Here is a 24,584-nt window from a genome sequence, read left to right as displayed (position 1 = left end):
CTGGGACCAAGTTGTGAGTAGACTTTACATTTATAATTGTTTGGCTTTACGTCTATAATTATTTGGATATATGGTGCTTGAACTTAGTTATACTTATAAAGATTATTATGAAATGATTTTAAAATTGGTTTTACTAATCGATTTATTAGAACTAAATGCTTATCCTTGTTAAACTCATTTTAATATGCACATGAGACTATATATTTTTATGAGACTATATGTATGTTGAAGAAGTTTTATATTATTTTAAAGTATTTGATTTTATTTGAATATGTATTTTTGAAGTATTGAAATTTTGTTGGTACTCACTTGTTTTGGAATTGTGAAATATTTTGAAATGCCTTAAGATTGAGAAAATATGAATGAATATGATTTGGATGACAAAGTATTATCTGATTTGATTTGATTCGATACCTTATATATTTGTAAGATCAAAGATTTGTTGTGTTTGAAATTATATGTTTTGAATTGGTTTGGGAGGCTCGTATTAGAAAACCGTAGTTAACGGCGGTTATGACGTTAACCTAGATGCATCTGGCTCAGACCTCAGCTAGCAGGGGCGTTGCTAGCCTAACGTGTAGGCCACACGTTGGATCTGTTATTCCGTACGGACACACTAGAGGAAAGGGCTACCCATAGAGGTGGAGCCGCCTAAGTGTGGACTTTTGATTTGATTTCTGTATGAGAACTCCCTTATTGATTCACTTATTATTATGAATTATTATTTTCTAATTAAAATTATTTTTGATATAATGTTTATATATGGTCTCATGTCGATTATAGATGTATTGTCTGGTCACTGGGCTGCAAAACTCATTCCGTTTTTCTAAAAAATAATTTTCAGGAACAAATACTTGAATGGGTGAGCCTTCTATTCAAGAGTAATGATCTGCAATTGGTACTCCATTTTTATTGAGTTCTTAGACGTCATATGCTCCATATATCACAGGCAGGATCCATCCATATCTAATTATTTTACCTTTTATTAAAAATATGAAATTATTATTTTAGAAAGTGTAAATTTTTTTAAAATATTTGTAACTTTCTTATTTAATTTATATTTGAGTTTGATAGGCTTGCTAGGGAACTGTTTCCCTGAGCGCCAGTCATGGTTCATTTTGGGCTGTGACAAAGTGGTATCAGAGCTTAGGTTTAATCTGTGTATTATGGAGCAAGTGTCCTATGATAGGATCACAATTGTATAAATAGAAGCGCGCCTATTTGTACAAATTGTGGCACTATCAAAGGCCTATAGGAATGTCCTCTTTGTCCTTTATGTCATTGTTGTCTTCTGATTATTGAGAGCATGCGTCCTCTGCCGCTTCTTACTACTCTTGTCCTTTTGTACCCAATCTTGACATATCCTTTGGTAGGTTTTCTCAAATGTGTTTTTGCAAGGGTTTCAGTTTTGGTTCTGGTTCGCGATTTCTCTCCTAGCTAGTTCTAATTTTCTCCGATTTTGTGAATGTGTGCTTTAATCTTCTTTGTCTTTGGGTTGTTCTCTATGATTCCTAATGTCAATAGTTCGTGAGTTATTTAAAAGATTCAATTTATGTTTGTTGTGAATTACCATCTGATTTCTTTATAGAATTGTATTTGGATTTGTGGATTGCATGAATTTACTGAGTTTCTGATCGAGATGCTTTGTTCTGGATTTGATAAGCGATATTGAGATTTTGCTTCTTATGTTAATGATTTTTGAAGCTAACATAATTTTGATTAGCTTTTGATTCTTTTTTCAAATCAATAATCTTGAAAACAGCTATTTAGTTGCCTAAGAAGGACTATGTGATGCAACATATGAATAGAGTGTTATTGTTGTTTGTTCGATTGTTGATTTTCTTTGCTTAAGTGTAGTGAATTATTTGGGTGATAAGTTAGCTGGATCGAAAAAAATTTTTTCAATCTAGAAGTTTAGTTTTGTTTTTCTAATTGATGATCTGTTTCCATTATGGTTCTTTGTTGCTGAATATGACTTTTTGTCACGGAACTATTTCCTGCTTGATAAGTTGAGAGAAAGATTGTGAACGCTTGCCTTTTTGTTGGTGATTATAAGATGAATTTTGCTTTTGAGTATGATCTGAAGCCTGAGAATTTTCTTAACCCTTGCTTTTCTGAAAATTTCCTTATTTTCAACTATTGTTCTTATTCTCAGAGGTTTAAGGAGATTGATTTTCTTGATTTGTAGTGCCTTTGTGATATTTGGAAGTAGATCTTAGAGATTGAAAAGAATTGTTGACAATTTTTAATAAAAAGACTAGATATCTAATTTTTTAAAGCAAAATAAATTACTTATACGAATTTTTTTTTATTATATTCAACTAATTATTATAAACCATGCTTTCTTATTATGTACCCCTTAATAACTCTAGTTTTAAAATTATCTGATTTCTCAACGAAACCTGATATTTCATGAATTACATTTGGTTGGGTTTGTGGAATAAAATAGTGTAAGTTGAATTATGTACTTATTTGAGCTATACAATGATACTTTAAATTAAATTTTCACTAGAATTCAAAATATAGTATTTATTTTAATGTGATAATATAGGATTTTTGTGAACTTTGTTGCTTTTAAATTTATAAGTGGGAATCAATATTCAAAACAACTTGAGATTTTATTAGGACAATCATAATATATTTAGAGACTATTTTGGTAAATGTTTCAACAAGTTAGGATTTTTTTATTGAATAATTAGTAATTTGAAAGTCTTTCTCTTGTAACGAAGTTATTGCTAATTTTATTATTAGTATTATGGAGTATTTACTTGAATATTCTCTTGCTTTGCACTCATTTAAGTATTTAATTATTATAATTCTTGACTCTTTGTGAAGTTGTTAAAGTATTTCAGCATTTGGCGTTTTGACTTCTATCAGAATGTATTTTATACATTAAACCTCACGGTTACTTTAAGTTTTTCCTTTCCTTTTTCTTGTGAGAAATTTCTTTTACAAGGATTTCACATCTTCCTCTAACCATTGATGATTATATGCTCCTATTTTCATTTTATTTATTTTTATGCATATTAAAATTTTAAGAGCCATTAATATCGGTTGAAAACTGTTCCAAAGCAGATATAGATGTTTGTCTATATAAAATATGTGCATCAGTGTATGCATAATGACTAATTTACAATTGGCAATTTATAGTTTATAATTTTTGTTCTCCTTTTCACATAAAAAAAAAATAGTCAACTTTTTTCTATAACCATAGTTATACTTGCATGTATGTTTTCCATTTATCTAAAATAAAAAAAAAAGAGATAAAGTATATATATTTATGAATATGAATTTTTTTTTTTTGTGTTTTATCTTTACAAGAAATCTGATTTCATACTAATTTTCTGAAATTCTTTTGCTACGTGCTTTGATTATGTCAAGAGCAAATTGATAATTGGAGATTTAGACCAAAAAAAAAAAGGAAGAAAGTAGTTATTATAATTGATCCTAGTGTGTTAATTGTCAATAGTTTAAATTTTAGTTTTATTATTATTATTATTTTATATGTGAATTTATTTGTAACTTCATACTAAGTTTTGCTATATGATTATAGGGAATCATTTAACTTTATTTTATAATAATGACAAAAATAAGTTAAATGTATAGGTGAATTTTGGCCTTGAGAATAATGAGATGATTGCTTGCATTTTCTCGTTATGTTTTTATGTTATTTATCTTTTATTTATAGTCAAAAGCTATTAAATTTTATTCTAGTATACTTAATATTCAAGGTTATGGCAATAATTATTTCAAATGGCCTTTGTCAAAGAATTCTAGATAAGAGAAAATGAGGATGTTAATTTTTGTGACAATTACTGTTTTTAATTTTCATAATTGTACAATTGTCTTTCTAAAAGGTGCGGTCAAATCTTCTATTTGTTGTTTTGCTTTCTCCCTCTGTTATTGTCTTTGTCTTGTTGCTTGGGATTTGGATTTATAATTGTTGCGGGTATTTTATTTACGTTGTATGTTTGTTGCTGTTTAGCTTCCCTTACCTATAGTGCTGTTGCTTCTTATTGTTTTCTTTAACTTCATTTGTCCTAATGTTCTTATTTTGTTTGATAAATATTGTAAAATTTTTAGGCCTTGTATGTTCTTCCTCTTCTTTGATTCTAAAAGATTGTGTGTTATTTAATTGTATTCCTAGTCATTCTCTTAAATCTTTGTGAATATTACTGTTGATTTTAGTGGCCATCTCTTGTGAACTTCATACTTTTTGATCCAATATAAACTTGTTTTGACTTCATACACCATCTTTTCTTTTATTGTTCTATCAAAGTTCTTGATTCAAATTTCCTTACTAAGATGCGATTGATTCTCTTTTTGGCATGCTTCACTGTTTTTGTATATCCTTATTTAGTTGCGATCATACGCATCTCTTCGAATTCTTACGAACACCATCTGTGATGTTTGCTCTTTTCTGCCTAAGTTTAGAATCCTTTTAAACAAACTCGTGTTTGTTTCAATGTCACGTGCGATTCTCAGATATAACAAGCGATACGTTAGTTCTTTAGGACACAGCAACCGATGCGGAAGTTCAAAAAGTTGAAATTCGAACACATGACATAAGTCTGGTTGCTACCATGGATATGTACTACAGAACCAAGATTGTATTTAGAAAAGATTGACGAACGACGTGAAGAGGGCTATGTATATATGAGTTGTCAAGGGAACGAGAGTAGGGAAATGCCAATGACATCGTTTTATCAGGATCCTATCTTGTAACTTTTGCACCTCGTTATGCTCAATTCTCATGTTCGGTAAAGTGCTAAAACCATGTAAAGTTTTGAAGATTATATCAATTTTCGAGGACAAAAATTTTTATAAGGAGGGTAGAATGTAAAATCCCTACAATACCCCTTGTTCCTCTTTTTTTCAAACTAAACCCTAACCCTCTTCTAACACACTCACTCACCTCTCACTACCGCACACACTCTCACTCCCCTCACACCCTCTTCCTCACAGCACACACACAGACTTGAAGCAAAAAGAAAGAAAGAAAGAAAAGGGAAAGAGAGAAGAGGGGAGACCGAGAGAAGAGAAGGGAGGAGGAAGGAGAGAGCTGTCCATGCCGAGCCACCACGCGAGGAGTGAGAGAGCCGTGCCTCGTCATCGCTGGCCTGGAGCTCGCCTTTCGTGTCCCGTCGCGTCATCGCCAGCCACGTCCAGCTCGCCGCCGTCGCATCGCCATCAGAGGCCAGAACTGAGTGAGATGCCTCTGAGAGAGGGGACGAGCGTGAGAGAGGGGACGAGCGTGAGAGAGGAGACGAGGAAGAAGGACTGCCACCGTTCTGCCTCGCTACCGTCAAACTGCTACAGCTGCCGCGCCTTGTCTCCATCGCCGCTGAGCCTCAACAGCCGCCATGCCAAGTCGCCGTCACTGAGGAGAGCACGAGGAGAGAGAAGGGAGAGACTTCGCGAAAGGGAAGGAGAATACGACAGAACTCGTCGCCGGGAAGAGGGGTAACGGTGGTGTGTTGCCGCTGCTGCTGCCGTTGCTGGTCCTATGCTTCCGGTTTAAGCATCTTATCGGAGCTAATGTTGCCATCACCGTTGTGGTTTTTGGAAAAACGCCGCCGAATAGTGCCTTTGTTTTGGTTTAGGTCTTTTCCTTAAACTTGCATCGTTTCCACTTTTGCTCTGCTACTATTCCATTTATGCTACCTTGTTTCCATTCTATTTCAGCCGCTATAGCTGTGACTATTACAAAGTTGTTGCTGCGGAATTAGTTGGAGTTGTTGCTACTGCCTCGGTCTAGATTCTACGTCCTTTCGATCCATTCTATTCCAACCATTTTCACCCTTTTAATTTGCCACTCCGGTTTCAGTTTCTTCGGTCCCCTGGGACCAAGTTGTGAGTAGACTTTACATTTATAACTGTTTGGCTTTACGTCTATAATTATTTGGATATATGGTGCTTGAACTTAATACTTATAAAGATTATTATGAAATGATTTTAAAATTGGTTTTACTAATCGATTTATTAGAACTAAATGCTTATCCTTGTTAAACTCATTTTAATATGCACATGAGACTATATATTTTTATGAGACTATATGTATGTTGAAGAAGTTTTATATTATTTTAAAGTATTTGATTTTATTTAAATATGTATTTTTGAAGTATTGAAATTTTGTTGGTACTCACTTGTTTTGGAATTGTGAAATATTTTGAAATGCCTTAAGATTGAGAAAATATGAATGAATATGATTTGGATGACAAAGTATTATCTGATTTGATTTGATTCGATACCTTATATATTTGTAAGATCAAAGATTTGTTGTGTTTGAAATTATATGTTTTGAATTGGTTTGGGAGGCTCGTATTAGAAAACCGTAGTTAACGGCGGTTATGACGTTAACCTAGATGCATCTGGCTCAGACCTCAGCTAGCAGGGGCGTTGCTAGCCTAACGTGTAGGCCACACGTTGGATCTGTTATTCCGTACGGACACACTAGAGGAAAGGGCTACCCATAGAGGTGGAGCCGCCTAAGTGTGGACTTTTGATTTGATTTCTGTATGAGAACTCCCTTATTGATTCACTTATTATGAATTATTATTTTCTAATTAAAATTATTTTTGATATAATGTTTATATATGGTCTCATGTCGATTATAGATGTATTGTCTGGTCACTGGGCTGCAAAACTCATTCCGTTTTTCTAAAAAATAATTTTCAGGAACAAATACTTGAATGGGTGAGCCTTCTATTCAAGAGTAATGATCTGCAATTGGTACTCCATTTTTATTGAGTTCTTAGACGTCATATGCTCCATATATCACAGGCAGGATCCATCCATATCTAATTATTTTACCTTTTATTAAAAATATGAAATTATTATTTTAGAAAGTGTAAATTTTTTTAAAATATTTGTAACTTTCTTATTTAATTTATATTTGAGTTTGATAGGCTTGCTAGGGAACTGTTTCCCTGAGCGCCAGTCATGGTTCATTTTGGGCTGTGACACTCCTGTTCCTCTGCCTTCTCCATCTCCCGATGATTCCAGACCGGACGATGATCCTGCTCCTACCGTCATGCCTCCTCCTCCCGCTCGTTCTTTTAGGGTAAGGAATCCACCTCCTCATCTTCTTGATTACCATTGCTTTTCTACTATTCTTCATCAACATGAACCTAAGACATTCAGAGAAGCCTCCTCAAACCCAAATTGGCAACAAGCAATGCAAGAAGAATTACAGGCACTTGAAAAAGCACACACTTGGGATCTGGTTGATCCTCCTTCTGATCAGAAAGTTGTGGACAGTAGATGGGTATACAAGATCAAGACTCGCTCTGATGGCTCTATTGACCGTTATAAGGCCCGCTTGGTTGCTCAAGGTTGTACGCAAGAGTATGGTATTGATTATGAAGAGATTTTTTCCCCTGTTGCTCGTCTTACGTCTGTTAGAGCTCTTCTTGCCATTGCCGCGGTTAAAAAATGGTCTCTCAGTCAGATGGATGTGAAGAATGCATTTCTTAATGGGGATTTGAAAAAGATAGTCTATATAAAACCTCCTCCGGGATATCCTTGTCCTTCTAATAAGTTTGTCTCCTTCGCAAGGCACTTTATGGACTTAAGCAAGCTCCTCGTGAATGGTTTGACAAGTTCAGCACTACCATATGCAGTCTTGGTTTTACTTCTAGCCCTCATGAGAATGCGCTCTTCATTCGTAAAAGCGAACGTGGAGTTGTTCTTCTACTTTTGTATGTTGATGACATGATAATTACTGGGGATGATGTTGATGGTATTTTTGATCTCAAGGCCTCACTTCACCGTACCTTTGAGATGAAAGATCTTGGTTCTCTCAGCTATTTTCTTGGTCTCGAGGTCATCTCCACCGATGATGGCATCTATCTCTCTCAGGCTAAGTATGCTTCAGATCTTCTTGCTCGTGCTGTGATTACAGATAGTCGCACTGAATCTACTCCTCTTGAGCCTAATGTTCGATTTACCCCTATGGATGGCACTGTTTTGGATAATCCGACTCTCTATCGACAGTTAGTTGGCGGTCTCGTCTACTTGACTGTCACCCGACCAGATATCGCCTATCCGGTTCATGTACTTAGCCAGTTCTTGTCAGCTCCTCGTACTACTCACTATGCGGCAGTTCTACGCATTCTTCGCTACATCAAAGGCACTCTCTTTCATGGTCTTTATTTTTCTACCCATTCCTCTTTGTCTCTTCAGGCTTACTCCGATGCTGATTGGGCTGGTGATCCTACTGATCGTCATTCTACTACTGGTTACTGTTTGTTTCTTGGCGACGCTCTCATTTCTTGGCGTGCTAAGAAGCAAACGTTCACTGCTCGCTCAAGCACAGAAGCTGAGTACCGTGCCCTCGCTGACACCACTGCTGAAGTTGTCTCGGTTCGTTGGCTTCTCGAAGATTTGGGTGCTCCTCAGTCGTCTCCTACTGATATTTTTTGTGATAATCGCAGTGCTATTCAGATCGCTCATAATGATGTCTTTCATGAACGCACCAAACACATTGAGCTTGATTGTCACTTTGTTCGGCAACGTATCCTTATTGATGCTATTCGTCTCATTGCTGTTGGAACACTAGATCAAACTGCTGATATCTTCACGAAAGCTCATCACCCGACTCGTTTCCGGACTTTGTTATCCAAACTCAAGTTGGTATCCTTAGCTCCCACTTGAGTTTGAGGGGGGATGTTAGAGAATCATTAACATCAATTAGGATCAATTAATATCGTCTATATTTATATAGTATATCTGTATATTAATTATAGGATTCCATGCCTTTATTACTCTGATTCATTTAACACCTATAAATACCTCTTGTATATTGTACCTTTGATCAGATTGAATAATACACTCTTCAGATTATTATCTCATTCTCTTGTTTCTAACAAACCAATTTATTCAAAATTATAATACAAAAAAAAATGAGAACTATATTAAAATTTTACCTACGTGAATTATAAAATTACAAATTTATGTAGATTACAGATAATATAAGAAAAACTTTGTTAGCATAAAATAATTTATTTATTAGTTTGCATGCGTAAACAGTCAACAGCTACGTGTATATTCCATGTCATCAATTCATTACTATTAGTAACTAATGAAAAAGAATTATATTATTGGAGATTATTTTGTGTATTTTGAAATTTGAAAAACTAAAGTATTTAACTTAAAAAATTTCAGGAAATAATTTAAATAATTAATCGAATTTTAATTATAGAAAATAGTTTTAAAACTTTAATTAGATGGTGAGGAATTGTTGGACTTCTTCAACTCTTCTTAGCACCAAGTCTGAAGGCTCTTTGTTCAATTGGCATGTTATTGGTAGTCCAACTCTCACTTGACTCGTCCACGTAAAAGATTTGTCACTTTGGTTAAGATAAGTGTGATAGGAAATTTGAAAGGAATTGAAGAAAATTATATATATATATATATATATATATATATATATATATATATGCATTGGTTGTCACTCTTAATTAGCTGTTGTTTCTTCATTCTCCATAATTCATATCATGCAACTTCCCTGGTTATGACACTAACTTGTTATTCAACGCGCTTTGTGGAAGATCAGTCCCTACAATAATATACTAACTTGTTATGCAACTTCCCTTTTGATTTTTCTATAGTATTATACATGTGCATGTAATCTCTTCCTCACTCTCTAATCATCAAGTACAAGACAGAGTTTCAGAAATTTTGAATGTTTAGTAATTTTTATAATTTATAAAAAAATTATATCATGATTAATTAATTAGATAATTAAAATTTAAATTAAATTAAAAGTTAAAATTAATAATGATAATTCAATTAATTTCATCTAATAATTATTAAACATATTATAAAAAATAATTTATCATTTATTTTAGAAAAAATTTGATAGAATTTACTTTTTTGTTATATATACATCATCATATATGCATATCACATGTGTATAGCCTTATTATTTTTATGTAGGAATTAAGTTATACACAGATAGAGGCATACTTAAGATAGAAAATACTGAACTTTGAGGAATGACGAAAATTTTGCTTCGAAGTCTATTTTTATGCAGTGTTGTCATAATTATTTAACGGTGAAAACTCAGGTACAATTGGCTTTACGTGAAGTTAATAGGTGAAAGTCGTTAGATGAAAATTTAGTCAAAATCAGTCAAATCATCTTTCTCAATTATCAACTTAAAGTGAGTTTCCATCTTATTTAACTGCACAGTCTATAAAATTCAGCTTGCATTGAGTGCTATAAGCGTATAGTATACACCATTAGTCATCGAAATAGTATCTAATAATGACGATTATGACACCATTAGTTAACGTGTTATTTTTATGCATGGAATAATTAAATGCGATGAGGTTGTGGAAACTACACTATCAAACTAAGTTTGAAGCATATTCCATATGCAGAGAGGCTGATGTATATAAATTTGCATAGATGAGTTGCATTGGATGCCATGCACCACTCACATGCATATACATAAAAAATCTAAACATTATTACTGTGACATCATCATGATGAGGTGTTTTACTCTCTTGTTGCTTCTCCTTTATACTTCATCTTCCACTTGCTTATCGGTGATGCCACTATGCAACCACCATGACAACTCAAACCTGCTCCAATTCAAGAACTCATTTGCCATCAAACCTTCATTGTACGATGATTGGGGGTGCTCCTCTTATTCCAACAAGACAGCGTCGTGGAACAATGGTACGAATTGTTGTGAGTGGGATGGTGTCACGTGCAACGCCACGTCAGGGCACGTGATTGGGCTTGACCTGAGTTGCAGCAGCAGCATGCTTGAAGGCGAGTTTCATCCCAACAGCACACTCTTCCAACTCACGCATCTTCAACAACTCAATCTTGCCTTCAATGACTTCTCTGACTCTCCAATATATCGGAAAATTGGTGATCTTGTGAGTCTCATGTATCTCAATCTATCATGCTCATCATTTGGCAATCATATTCCCTCCACGATCTCTCGCTTGTCTAAATTACGCTCACTTGACCTTTCAAGTAATTATGAGTTGAGACTTGATGAATCCACATGGAGCAAACTCATTGGTAACACCACTAACTTGGAAAAGCTGGTTTTAGATGGCGTAGACATGTCTTCTATCAGTGAAACTTCATTGTCTTTGCTCATGAATTTCTCATCCTCTTTGTTGTTCCTGAGTCTTGCTGACACTGGATTGCACGGAAGATTTCCAACTGCCATACTTGGTTTACCTAATCTTGGAGAACTAAATTTGTATTTCAATGAAGAGCTGAAATGTGAACTTCCAAAGTCTAACTGGAGCAATCCTCTAAGGAGCTTGGATCTCTCTGACACAGCTTTCTCAGAACAAATACCTAATTCCGTTTCCCATTTGAAGTCTCTTAACCAACTACGGCTACACGAATGCCAATTTCATGGATTAATTCCTGTGTCTTTGTGGAACCTCACTCAACTAACACAGTTGGACCTTTCAGGAAATAAACTTCATGGTGAGATTTCATCTTTGCTTTCAAACCTCAAACATGTCACCTTCTTAGATCTTAGTCATAATACATTTAGTGGTCACATCCCAGATGTGTTCGACAACTTCACTAAATTAGATTTCTTGATACTTTCTTCTAACAGTCTAGGAGGTCAAGTACCACCATCATTGTTTCGTCTAACCCAGATTTCTTTTTTAGATTTGTCATCTAATAAATTAGGAGGCCAGTTGCCATCATCGTTAGTTGATCTAACTCAACTTTCTTACTTAAGTCTGTCTTCTAATCAATTAATCGGCCCAATTCCGAGCAAAAATGCCACACTTTCAAAACTAGAAGAACTACATTTGTCTAATAACTTTATAAATGGGACGATTCCAAACTGGTGTTATTCTTTGTCCTTATTGACGGTGCTAGATCTTAGCATGAACCAGCTCACAGGACCAATTAGCAAATTCTCCACTTATTCATTGACTTCTTTATCTCTCTCTCATAACAAATTTCAAGGTGATTTTCCAAATTTGATCTTTGAATTTCAAAAAAATCTCACTCAATTGGATGTGTCATCTAATTACTTGAGTGGTCTTGTGGACTTTTCTCATTTTTCAAAGTTGGAAAATTTAAATTATCTTGATCTTTCTAACAATAAATTTCTCTCTGTTGATATTAATTGTAGTGTTGAATATATCTTACCTCAACTTGAATATTTAGATATATCTTTTTGTAGTGTTACTATTTTTCCTTCATTCCTACCTAGACTACAAAATCTAAGATGGTTAGATCTTTCTAACAATAAAATCCATGGAAAGATTCCATATTGGTTCCGTGATAATCTCTTGCACACATGGAAGAGCATGTACTTGATTGATCTCAGTTTCAACCAGCTGCAAGGAGATCTTCCAATTCCACCAAATGGCATCAATTACTTTTCAGTTTCAAACAATAACTTTACAGGAGGCATTTCTTCAACAATATGCAATGCAAGCTCCCTCAATATGCTAATCCTATCTCACAACAATTTGACTGGCAAGATCCCACAATGTTTGGGATCCTTTCCTTCGCTTCAGGTTTTGGATTTTCAAATCAACAACTTTTATGGAAGTTTACCTGAAAACTTCTCTAAGAGTAATGATTTTGCGACTATTAAGTTGAGTGGCAACCATTTAGAAGGACCAGTACCACAGTCTTTGGCAAATTGCACAAAACTGGAAGTTCTAGACCTTGGTGACAATAACATAGAAGATGTATTTCCCAGTAGGCTAGAAGCTCTTCAGGAACTACAGGTACTCAGTTTGCGAAATAACAAATTTCATGGTACCATCACTTGTTTGAGTAGGAAGCACCCATTTCCAAAGTTGAGAATTTTTGATGTGTCTAATAACAAGTTTAGTGGCCTTTTGCCAATGCAATACTTTCAAGAGTTTCAAGGAATGATGACTCTAAATGATAATACCCAAATTGGTGGTTTGGAGTATATAAGTACCAATCCTAATACGAGCATTGCACAATATAATGACTCTGTTGTGATTATTATGAAAGGTCAATTGACAGAACTGTCAAGGATATTAACTATTTTCACAACCATAGACTTGTCGAATAACATGTTTGAAGGAGAAATCCCACAAATTCTTGGAGAATTGAATTCTCTCAAAGGACTTAACCTTTCACACAACAAAATCAGTGGTATGATTCCACAAACTTTGGGAAATTTGACAAGTTTAGAATGGTTAGACCTCTCATGGAATCAACTGAAAGGTGAAATACCTCTGTCTTTGACAAATTTGAATTTTCTATCTGTCTTGAACCTTTCTGAAAACCAGTTGAAGGGAGAGATACCAACCGGAAAACAGTTCAATACATTCCAAAATGATTCCTACAGAGGAAACCCCATGCTTTGTGGTTTCCCTTTGTCAAAGTCATGCAGCAATGATGAAGAACAACCACCTTCAGTGTTTCCTGAGGCAAAAGAATCATTATTTGGGTGGAAGTCAGTTGCAGTGGGATATGGATGTGGAGTGGTATTTGGAATGTTCCTTGGAAGGTTGTTTATAAAGACTGCGAAACCCTTGTGGCTTGCCAGACTTATTTGTGGCTATACTTAACAAAACATGCACAGCAGATCAGAGGCCATGCAAATTGTATGAGAGTTGTGGTTTGCTAGACTTCTTTGTGGTTATGGCTAACAAAACACCCTACTCCCAACTGAGGCCATGCAAATGGTAGGAGAATCTGTTTGCTTCATGTTTTTTCTTTTCTTCTTTTGTGTCCTATAATGCATGTGAGCTCTTTTGTTTTGTGGGATGGAGTGTATTATTTCTGTCAATTAGTAGACTTTATATGAGTTATGTATTATTATTTGTCCTCTCAATTTTTGCAACATGGTATATTCTCATTTAGCCCTTGTATTGTGTAATGGCCTCAATGTTTTTACCAACAGAAAGAATGTGATCTAAGAAAGCAAGTGAATCTATTGTCTTTTAAATTTTGTTGAGATAATCAGTACAGAAAGATATATTTTTTTATAGACTTTAATTGCGATTTAAGGTGATTGATTTGGATTTTGAGAAAAACTCATGTATCTTCTTCCATATTTGATAGGCAAAATTGTAGTTCAGCAGTTGATTCTTGAATGGTTCATCCATGGAGTTCAGCATCCATGTCATATGATAATGATCACGTAGTTTTTATTCTTTATACTTTTTAGATTCTATCCCAATCATTTTCTTTGCTTTAATGTTGAATTGTAAAGGCACTTTTATTTGTAGAAGATATTCCAATTTATTTGCTTCAATCTAATGCAATGCTAGTTGTTTTCATATGAGAAAATTATTCTGGTTGAGTTTATCAAAATTGGATGTGAAAAGAAAATATTTGTGAGTGAAAACATTTAGGTAATGATATAATTTTTGCCATGGATCCTTATCAAGTTCTGATTGCCATGTAAAAATCAATTCTATCAAGTTCTAAAGAAGAAACAGTGAAGAATGATTTTGATTATTGGAATGATAATAGCTATTGGAACTACATATTCTAAACAAAAGAGTCAATACTATATACAGTGGGATGGATTTTCCAACTGCATGTTTGTAGAAAAAATAAAAACTCAATGAACTACGCATTTTCAAAAAGATGTTAGTTTATTTCTTATTGCATTTGGTAAAAATATAATATGAAATAAAAGTGGGCTGGGAACAAAACTAATTCTCAATAATTAATATGATTGAGTAGAGGCGGGAGTTATTCCAGTGGGAGCTGGAACTCGTCCATCAGCTGCATGAGAGGTTAAGGTCGGTGAAGATGTCAATTGGTAGAGAGGATAACGTGGTTTGGAAGTTTGATAGTAAAGGCATTTTCTCAACGAACTCTTTTATGAAGATCCTACAATCGGAGACTCTGTTAGATGAGATAACAAGCTATAGTTTCACAAGTGCCATCTGGAGAGGTGTGGTACCTTCGTGAATTGAGCTTTTTGGCTGGTTTGTACTTGTTGGTAGAGTTAATACGAAAGACAGGTTGAGTAGGCTAGGCGTGATCGTTCACAGTGATAATATTTGTGTACTATGTAAGAAGGAGGTGGAATCTGTTCAGTATTTATTCCTACTTTGTGAAGCTTGGCAAGTGTGGTGCAGTTGGTTGATCTCCGTTGGTCAAGTGTGGGAAACTTCTGGAACTATAAGAGAACTGTTTGAAAGGTGGCTTGGCATACATAGGCGTAAACATGAGCGGAAGCTGTGGCTGGCTGGGTTCTTTGCAGTAATTTGGAACATCTGGTTGGAACGTAATGCTAGGATTTTTAAAAATGAGAAATCAGGTGTTGAGATCTTACAGAGAAGGACAATTCTAAGCTATACAAATTGGACTGGCAGTGATCCTGGTGGTGGTTACTGACATGGCGGGAGATGACGTTATGATTTCCTTTTGTAATACTTTTGTTTGGCTTTGCTCCATTTTGTTGTGTTGAGCTTCTTTTTGTTTCAAAAAAAATAATTAATATAATATATGATTTTATATTTTTAGTACTGATGACATTTTGATTGAAAACATAAGCTAACTGAGATTATATATGATATTGTTATGTATGATTGTTCTTATAAAAACCAATTCTCCTTCTTGTGTGAGTTTTTATTGGACTGGAAATATTTGGGATTTGAAGTTTTGGAGAACAAAACAATAGAACAAAAGTGATCAACTACTCAGATTTAGCATCAGTAGTATTTGTATCTTTGGTAGTAAGATGTTCTGAGTAAGAAAGAAGCTAACTCTATAGATATCCAAATTAAAAGTCCTGCCAGTTTTTATTATCTAAAACAATTGGACTCCATAATTCGAAAACAACAATCAAATATGCAGAGGTTTTGTCAAAAACAGCTCCAATGCTACACTACCGTGGGAATTCTTAGATCCATACTCGCTTATTAATTATTCATACGGTCTAAGAAAGATTTTTAGAATATTATGATTCATTCTCCAACTCATCCTTAATTATTATTATTTGAACTAAAAACAAAAGCTTCTATATATTAGTCATGTATGGAATATGTGTCATTAGAAGATTACAATCTTGAATGTGAAGTATATCATTTTATAGGAATAAGGTTTCACAGAGAGCCATGTATGGGTGGAAGGTACTTGTTAAATGATAGCTAAATGATAGCTACTCCTACTTGCAAGATCTATATAGGTCAAAGATTTTTATATGAATTTCTCTTTGTTATTAATTAATGTCTCTAATTCATTTAATTCTTCCCTTCCAATCAAAATTTTTATTTAGGACCAAGAACCACATTTGTCTATGTCCAATTTGTTTAATTTAGCCAACACCTAGCTCACGAAAGAATATCAAATATTTATATGTAAAATTCAAATATGTAGAGATTTTGTTGAAAACAACTCTAATACTACACTACAATGGAAAAATGATATCTCGGCGGGATTTAGGAATATTGGATGGTATGTATGATAAACAAAATTTTAGTAACTTACATTATTTTTTTTATTAGTTTAATATTAATGGTAATTAATTATAGTAGGAATATATAAGGAGTACATAAGGTTAATCTTAAAATATTTTTTTAATTTTTCTGTTTTTATTCATTTAAAATTTTTAAAATGAAAAAAACTAATTTTTTTCCAAAAAAAATATTTTGTGATTAACTTTATATACTCTTTATATACTCGTATTATAATTAATTATTATCAGCGTTAAACTAATAAAAAATAATTTAGATAGCAGACAGAATTAAAACAAAAGTAAATAAACTAACATTTAAAAAAATTCATAATCTTTTAAATATTCTCTACGTTTCTTGATTTTTTCTGTCACAGATAAATCTGACTAATTTAGAATTATGTAAAAGATGCGTAAATTACAGCAAAACTTGTCTTCGTTGTCTTACATCTGATGGAGCACTAAAAATCGCTTGCTGCTGGCGAATCAAGTTGAACTCCTAATCTCTTTCTTCTTCTCGGAAGCTTTAAAAGACCTCCTTTACCTTTTTTCCAGCTTTTCCTTTTTTTATTTTAGTGATGTTCACAAAAAAATAATTTATAAAATTTAATGAATTACAATTCTGATAAAAAATAATTTTAAATATAACTAAATAAAAAAATAAATGATAAACACAAAAATTTAATATATTAATACTAAAACTAAAGAAATTAACCATGCACATCATCTTTGTTGTTATCACCGTCTTCGTTGTCTATTTTTTCCTTTTCTATCTCCTAGTTGTCGCTACTGCCATAGTTGTCTTCTTCATCTTTATCGTCTTTATCTTCCTCTTTTTTCCATCCTTCGTTGTTGTGGTTATCTCCATAGCTGTTGTTAGCAGCCACCTTCGCTGCTGCTGCCTTTTCCATGCTTTCTTTACCTTTTTATCTTCTGATTCTGACTTTTCGTCTTTTTTCTCTTTTTCTTAAATTTTTTTTCGTTCTTTTCTTATGATTAATTATCGTTAATCTTATGTACTCCTTATGTACTTCTACTATAATTAATTATCGTTAATATTAAAATAATAAAAAAATCTATATAATAGATTTTTTTGTCTTCCCTCTCTTCTTCTCTCTTACTCTCCATCTTCTGGTTAGTCATTGTAATATTAATGCTAAAACCGTTATCTCCAAATTTTTTTCAGAAATGTTTTGATAAATCCAAACATTTTGAATGTTATCTTATCCCACTAAAAGAATCGCATGTATTCTTATGTACTTGGCATCTTTCGTATTGAATTTTATTAGTTATGTGTTTAAAATTAGAGTAAATATCCTTTAATTTCTTTCTTTCTTAATATTATATTTCACTTAATTTCTCTTAATTGTTTTCCATAAATTTAATGTGATTCGATTTTCTTACGATTACAGTGATAAAATTTTAATTGGAGTGACCATGCATGCCTTGGAAATTTATTATGCTGTCTAGAGAATAATTTACTGTAAGTTTTTAATTTTTTTTGTGTAGTAAAAATACACAAGAATATATGGTACATAAAATGTAATAAGTAAATAAATATTAATATTTGTTGAGTTATTATATTTTAAATATTATGTACTCCATATGTATTTCTATAATAAAAAAAATTACAATAAATAAATATACATCTACTCTTGAAAAAAAAAATTTAGATAACATTCTTTTTTAAATATTATACAAATGAACTCTTCTTAATAATTTTAATATTAAAGATATTTTTTAACAATTAAATCTCTTCAACAATCTTTTATAATAAATTTTTTTATATTAAGTTTTTTGAATATTAAAATTATTTAATAATTTTTTATGTGATAATTAATTATTGGTTTAATTATTCTACAAATCCCTATAGTTTCACCTAATTTTCAATTGGATTTCTATACTTTTTTCTTTTCAACTGGGTCCCTGTACCTTAATTTTTTTTCAATTAAGTCCCTGCCGTCAGAATATTCTTGGTAAAAAAAGAATATTTTTGTCATTTAGTTGGAGTGGCTAGGTGAACTAATATGAATTTTTTCCAAATACCAAAAGCACCCCTCGCATTTCATTCCAAAGGAAAAAAAACCCTAAGTTGCTCTCGTCTCATGTGTCACCTGCGTCGGTCCGTCGTTGGCGTCCGTGTCTGGCATCAACTGCAACGGACGCTTGGTGGTGTGCTATCCGTCGCCTCCTTCCCTCAGCGCTGGCCCATCTGCGTTGTTCTGTTCGGACGTCTTCTCCACTGTTTGTCCGGCCAAGGCGTCGCCGCGCCACACCGTGCCGAGCCTCCGAGCACCTGGCCTCTCGTCCTCGCGTTGTGCCTCTGCTCCATCTCCCGTCACTCAAACTTTCTGCAAATAGGTGACAGAAAAAAGCCTCTTTTTTTCAGTTTTAAAATTTGATGTTTATGCTAATTTTATTTTTTTTAAATATGGCATTGGTTGATTGTTTTTGCTGTGATGGTGCTGCTTTAAATGGATTCTGTTTCTTTTTTATTAAATGAATTCTGCTTTAAAAGGGGGATTTGTGAAAGTGTTATTTTGTGAAAGTGTGAAGGTGTGATTTGCAATAGTTTAGTTTTGTGAAGATGCATAATTCGACGGTTCTTTTTTCATGTTTTGGGTTATGGAATTAAGCAAGATAGGAAGATGTATTGCAAGATTTGAGCTGGGGATTATATTATGATAGTTTTCTTGTTCAAATAATAAATTGTGTTGATGGTTTCACAATCATTGCCTTGCTTCTTTTCCATGTTCTGGATGTATTCTGAATTGGGATGACTTCAATTCTGATAAAATTTTTCTAATTATGTGCTTGAATGGAGCTACTAGGGTTGGAAAATAATATATAAAAGAAAAGCAAGCATAGGCTTAGGGCATTAATAGGTCAGAGCATGGGGAATCTTGCGCACAGCAATTTTTAAAAATATGGCATTGGATAATGAATTTTGTTTATTCTTGAATGTTGATTGTTGTTGTTGTGATGATGTTGCTTTAAATAGATTCTGTTTCTATTTTTATTACCTGTAGTGATGGGGGACTCAGATTTTACCATAGACATACATCATGGTGGCAAGTTTGCTGAAAAAAAGAAGAAGGCAAAAAAATATGAGGGTACAATCATACCTAAACCCAAAAAGAGGCTTGATGTCATTGCTACGCAAGCTATGGAGTGGCAAGCAAGATGGGCTGGAGGACTGACATACGAAGTTTCTCATAAGAATCGGATGATTGTAGAGAGATTTGTGGTTGACTTGTTAGGAGGACGGGTACATCTGTTACATGTAGCAACTGCGAACAATATGGACATAATAGAAAGCATTGTCCCAATCCAATAGTGTCAGGTATCAAGCAAATTTAAATATATAAACTGCTATTTTACTGTTTTAGTGGAATAAATTACTGTGTTATAAATTTCTGTTTAATCAACGTAGATTATAAATAGATTATGCTGTCTTATAAATAGAGTTGAATAAGCTGTGTGAAAATAGATTATGCTGTGTGAAAATTGATTATGCTTGTGGAGTTGAATATGCTATGTGAAAATTGATTATGCTGTCTTAATCAATGTTGAATATGATGTCTTATAAATAGATTGTTGAGTTAAGAAATTAACTAAATTAATTAGTGATGACAAACATTATTTTTGGGCAAAATAAATAATTAGTGTTGAATATTAATAATTGTATGTTGCTAATTATTTATTAAATATTGCAGGCCAAAATTCAATTTTATAGCCCAATTGGAATGAAAATAAAATAGCAAGGTTGGTGGATCAAATGACACAAACAAAGCCCAAAAGAAAACAAAGTTGAGGAATCAAACGGGCCAAGTAAATTACAACCCGATCTAAGCCCGAGTTGATATTCAGCAAGCAAATTCTCTCTCACTTGCTTTTCACCAACTCAACGTTCCTTTCTCTCTAACCATGTCATATCACAAAACTCAGAAAAGTGAGAAAGAGAAAGAGAAAGCTTCTTCCCTAAGGTAATCATCAAAGAAGCAAGAAAGAGAAAGTCCAAGCTTGAAACTCAGAAGTCTAATCAATCATTTCAAACCAAATTAAGCTTAGGTTAAAGGTAACCCATTTCTTTTTACATGCAACACACTTTCTTCTCTTCATCTTTAACTCTCTGCCACTCCGTTTTGAGCTATATGAAAAGAGGATTTCTGTTCTTCTCTGCTGTAAATCCACGGTCTCAAACATGTCTTAGAGACCAAGTTGGTTTTCAAGGGTTCAGATTCGGTTTACTATTGGAAGACTTTTGTGGTTACTGTTTTATGGCTTTCGGTGAAGATGGAGAAGTCAGCAGCAAAGTTTCTACTCTAAGGTTTAATGAGAAAAAGTGAGTTTGTGGGTTGGTGAGGCTCAAGGTTCAAGGAGTTGACTTAGGAAGAAGAACCCAACAACATGCAAGGAGATAAAAGAAGACTTTCTGCTCATTCAGAACCAAGGAGAGAAAACCAGAATTTGGTGAGTTGTGTTCTATGAAGAGTTCCCTGTGAAGTTCCTCTACTTGGGTAATCCTTTCTATCAAAGAAGTATTCGACCAACACTGAAGAACTAAATTAGAGGTTTGCAAAGCTGGTTTATCACATAGCAAAGAGGCTGTTGATGAAGTCAATCTCCTTCATGTTTTACAGATTGTGATGTACTTTTCTATGTTTATCTTTCTGTAATTTCTTGTGAGAAAAGGCATAATGAGAAAGTTCAAGTAAAAGCCATGAGTGAAAAAAGGCTGAGAGTTACACTTGAGAGAAAAGCCTAGAGTTATTTTCAGATTTCTTTAGGTATGTCTATGTCTTGTATCTTATACCTGTAAGGTATCTCTTTCTTAGTTGGGTTAGCACTAAGAGTGAATAGTTAGGTATTAGCATAGCCAATGTCAAGTTAGGTTAGAACTTGAGTGTGAAAGGATTGTGTCAATCCTGTGGAATTGGTGTATGTAATACATTTAACTATAGTGGAAATTCCTCCATTGTTGTGGAGGAGACTAGACGTAGGTTGCATAGCACAAGGCAACCGAACCAGGATATATGCAGGTGTTAGCTTTTCTCTTCTCTACTGTGTTCTGTTTTCTGATATTCATGAGACAAAAATAAATTGTCTCATAAATTTCTGCTATTGAGTACAAATAGAATCAGAATTGAAAGTTTGTATTAAAGGGTCATAATAGCAACTTAAAAGGAAGGCATAGATTCAACCCCCCTTCTCTAAGCCTACCACAACCTTCAATTGGTATCAAGAGCTAAGGTCTCAAGAATCAAGCTTAACCGCTTGGAGCAAAGTTCCAATGGCAAACAACTTAGGCACAACCACAGTTTTCTACACCCTCACTAAAGGCCAGTCAAACAACCGGCCACCTTTCTTCAACGGGAAGAACTATGCCTACTGGAAAGAATGGATAAGAATCTTCATCCAATCCATTGACTACAACGTATGGAAGATCGTTGTGAGTGGTCCCAAGATCTCAACAAAAACAAGTGCTGATGGAGTGGTGACTCCAAAAGAAGAAGCTGAATGGAATGAAGATGATAAGAAGAAGATGGAGCTGAATGCTAAAGCAATCAACCTTCTTCACTGTGCTATCAGTTTTGAAGAGTACTGGAAGTTGTCTAGATACAAGACAGCCAAAGAAATCTGGGAAAAACTCCAGGTTACACACGAAGGCACTAAACAAGTCAAAGAAACGAGAATTTATATGCTGCGAAAAGAGTACGAGATGTTCAACATGAAGGATGGAGAAAGCATTGATGAAGCGTTTGAGAGATTTTCAATCATAATCAACAACCTTGATGCTATGGGTACAAACTATGCAGAATAAATCTTGGTGAGAAAACTCCTTAGAAGTCTCACAAAAGAATGGGAAACCACTGTCACTGTCCTAACCGAGAGCAACAACCTAAGCCCCATAACCTATGATGAGCTGAGAGGAAAACTCCTTGCCTATGAAACCATACACACAAACACCGACTCAAAGAAAAAGGGAATAGCCCTCAAGTCAAAAGTAGAACCAAAAGAGACTGAGTCTAGTGATGGTATTTCAGATGATAAACTCTTATTTTTTACTAGGAGATTTAGAAGGATGATGAAGAACAAAGGCAAGTACAAGGGTTCAAGCTCAAAAGAATACAAGATGGACTTAAAGCAAGGTGACATGTCATCATTGCAAGGAGGCTGGACACTTCAAGCTAAACTGTCCCAAGCTCAAAAAGGAGGACAAAGGCAAGAAAGAAAGGAAAAGAGTGCTCATGGCAGCTTGGGAGGATCTTGAGAACGACTCAAATGAAGAAGAAGAATCTGAAGGTGAAGACAAAGACTGTTTCATGGCTGGAAACAACAATCCTGATGAGATTTGCCTAGCATCCAAGAACAAAAAGGACATGTGGTACATGGATAGTGGATGCTCAAGGCATATGATTGAAAGGTCAACTTATTTCATCAAACTAAACAAGTATGATGGAGGTTTTGTGACCTTTGGAGATGATGGTAAGGGTAAAATTATTGCTGTTGGAAAAGTAAGTAATGAACAATCTACTTTCATTGATGATGTATTTTTGGTATGTGGTTTGAAGCACAATCTTTTGAGTATAAGTCGGCTGTGTGATTTAGGATATTTAGTGACTTTCAAAAGACTTGAGTACTGTGTTGTTAATGAGAAAACAAATGAAGTGCTTTTTGTTGCCAAGCGTTTTAATAATGTGTATGGACTTACTCTTGATGAACCAAAGGATCAAAATGTAGCCTGTTTTCATTCTAAAGAATCTGAAAAGTGGTTATGGCACAAGAGATTGGGTCATGCAAGTATGTTTCAAATAAACAAACTTGTAAAGAAAGAATTAGTAAGAGGTCTTCCTTTGATAAAGTTTGACAAAGACATCACTTGTGATGCTTGCCAAATGGGAAAACAAACAAAAAGTTCTTTTAAACCAAAGGAAGACATCTCTACTAAAAGGCCACTTGAGTTACTACATATTGATTTATTTGGTCCAACAAGAACTCAAAGCCTAGGTGGTAAACATTATGGTTTAGTGATTGTGGATGACTATACTAGGTTTGGTTGGGTTTTATTTCTTGCACATAAAAATGAAGCCTTTTTGGCCTTTGAATCTTTTTGCAAGAAAATTCAAAATGAAAAGGATTTAAAGATTTCTTCTATAAGAAGTGATCATGGAACTGAATTTGAAAACAATTTATTTGAATCCTTTTGTGAGGAATTTGGAATATCTCACAACTTCTCTTGTCCAAGAACACCACAACAAAATGGTGTGGTGGAAAGAAGAAATAGAAGTATACAAGAAATGACAAGAGCTATGCTTTATGAGAGCAATGTTCCAATATTCCTTTGAGCTGAAGCAGTTAACACAGCTTGCCACATTTTGAATAGAACAATCATAGGGAAATTTTTGAAGAAAATCCCTTATGAACTTTGGAAAGGCTACCCACCAAACTTAGACTACTTGCACATCTTTGGATGCAAATATTTTGTTTTATATAATAAGGATAATTTGGAAAAATTTGATTCAAAGGCATATGAGTGTTTGTTTGTAGGATATTCCACAACTAGTAAAGCATATAGGGTTTATCATCAAGATTCTAGGATTATTGAGGAGTCCATACATGTTACATTTTGTGATACTAACTTGGTGCAAAGTATATTGGAAGATTGTGATGCAGGGAATCAATCTCAAGATAAAAATGAGACTGCTCAAAATCATGAAAATGGAAATTCTGTTCAAGCTCAACCAGAAACTGCAGATGCTAAAAATTCAAGAGACAATTCTATTTTGTCTCATGAATCTAAAGAAAATCCTGAAGCAAGCAGCATCCATAATCCCTTGGTATCTGAATCTACCTCCAAGTCCACCAGACCTCGTGAATGGAGATTCTTGAAGAATTATCCAGAGAAATTTGTTATTGGGGACATCTCTCAAGCGGTTAGAACTAGGTCTTCAACTAGAAAGGCAAATGAAGGAACAAACATTGCTCTTTTCTCACAAATGGAGCTTCAAAATGTCAAGGAAGCACTTAGTAACCCTTCTTGGGTTAAAGCAATGGAGGATGAGCTTCTTGAGTTTGAGAAGAATCAAGTGTGGACTTTGGTTCCTAGGCCAAGTGGAAAGAAAGTGACCGGCACCAAATGGATTTTTCAGAACAAGTTAGGAGAAGATGGCAGCATTGC

At 34.1% G+C, this 24,584-nt stretch overlaps 2 protein-coding genes across 2 annotated transcripts; both read left to right on the top strand.

The window, feature by feature from the left end:
- Nucleotides 1–10,901: 10,901 nt before the first annotated feature.
- On the top strand, nucleotides 10,902–13,584 carry LOC130941675 (receptor-like protein Cf-9). The gene is made up of 2 exons (XM_057870240.1): nucleotides 10,902–11,463; nucleotides 11,896–13,584. Exons 1-2 carry the CDS (start codon nucleotides 10,902–10,904, stop codon nucleotides 13,554–13,556), a joined length of 2,223 nt encoding a protein of 740 aa, XP_057726223.1. The 3' UTR covers nucleotides 13,557–13,584.
- A 1,167-nt stretch (nucleotides 13,585–14,751) lies between these two features.
- LOC130939326 (uncharacterized) lies at nucleotides 14,752–15,342 on the top strand. The gene is made up of 2 exons (XM_057867435.1): nucleotides 14,752–14,849; nucleotides 14,949–15,342. Exons 1-2 carry the CDS (start codon nucleotides 14,752–14,754, stop codon nucleotides 15,340–15,342), a joined length of 492 nt encoding a protein of 163 aa, XP_057723418.1.
- The last annotated feature ends 9,242 nt before the right edge of the window (nucleotides 15,343–24,584 follow it).

This window comes from Arachis stenosperma, chromosome 7 (genome assembly GCF_014773155.1).
Source record: "Arachis stenosperma cultivar V10309 chromosome 7, arast.V10309.gnm1.PFL2, whole genome shotgun sequence".
Lineage (NCBI taxonomy): Eukaryota > Viridiplantae > Streptophyta > Magnoliopsida > Fabales > Fabaceae > Arachis > Arachis stenosperma.
The sequence above is the reverse complement of the archived record's forward strand: the minus strand, read 5'-3'. Positions and strand labels throughout refer to the sequence as shown.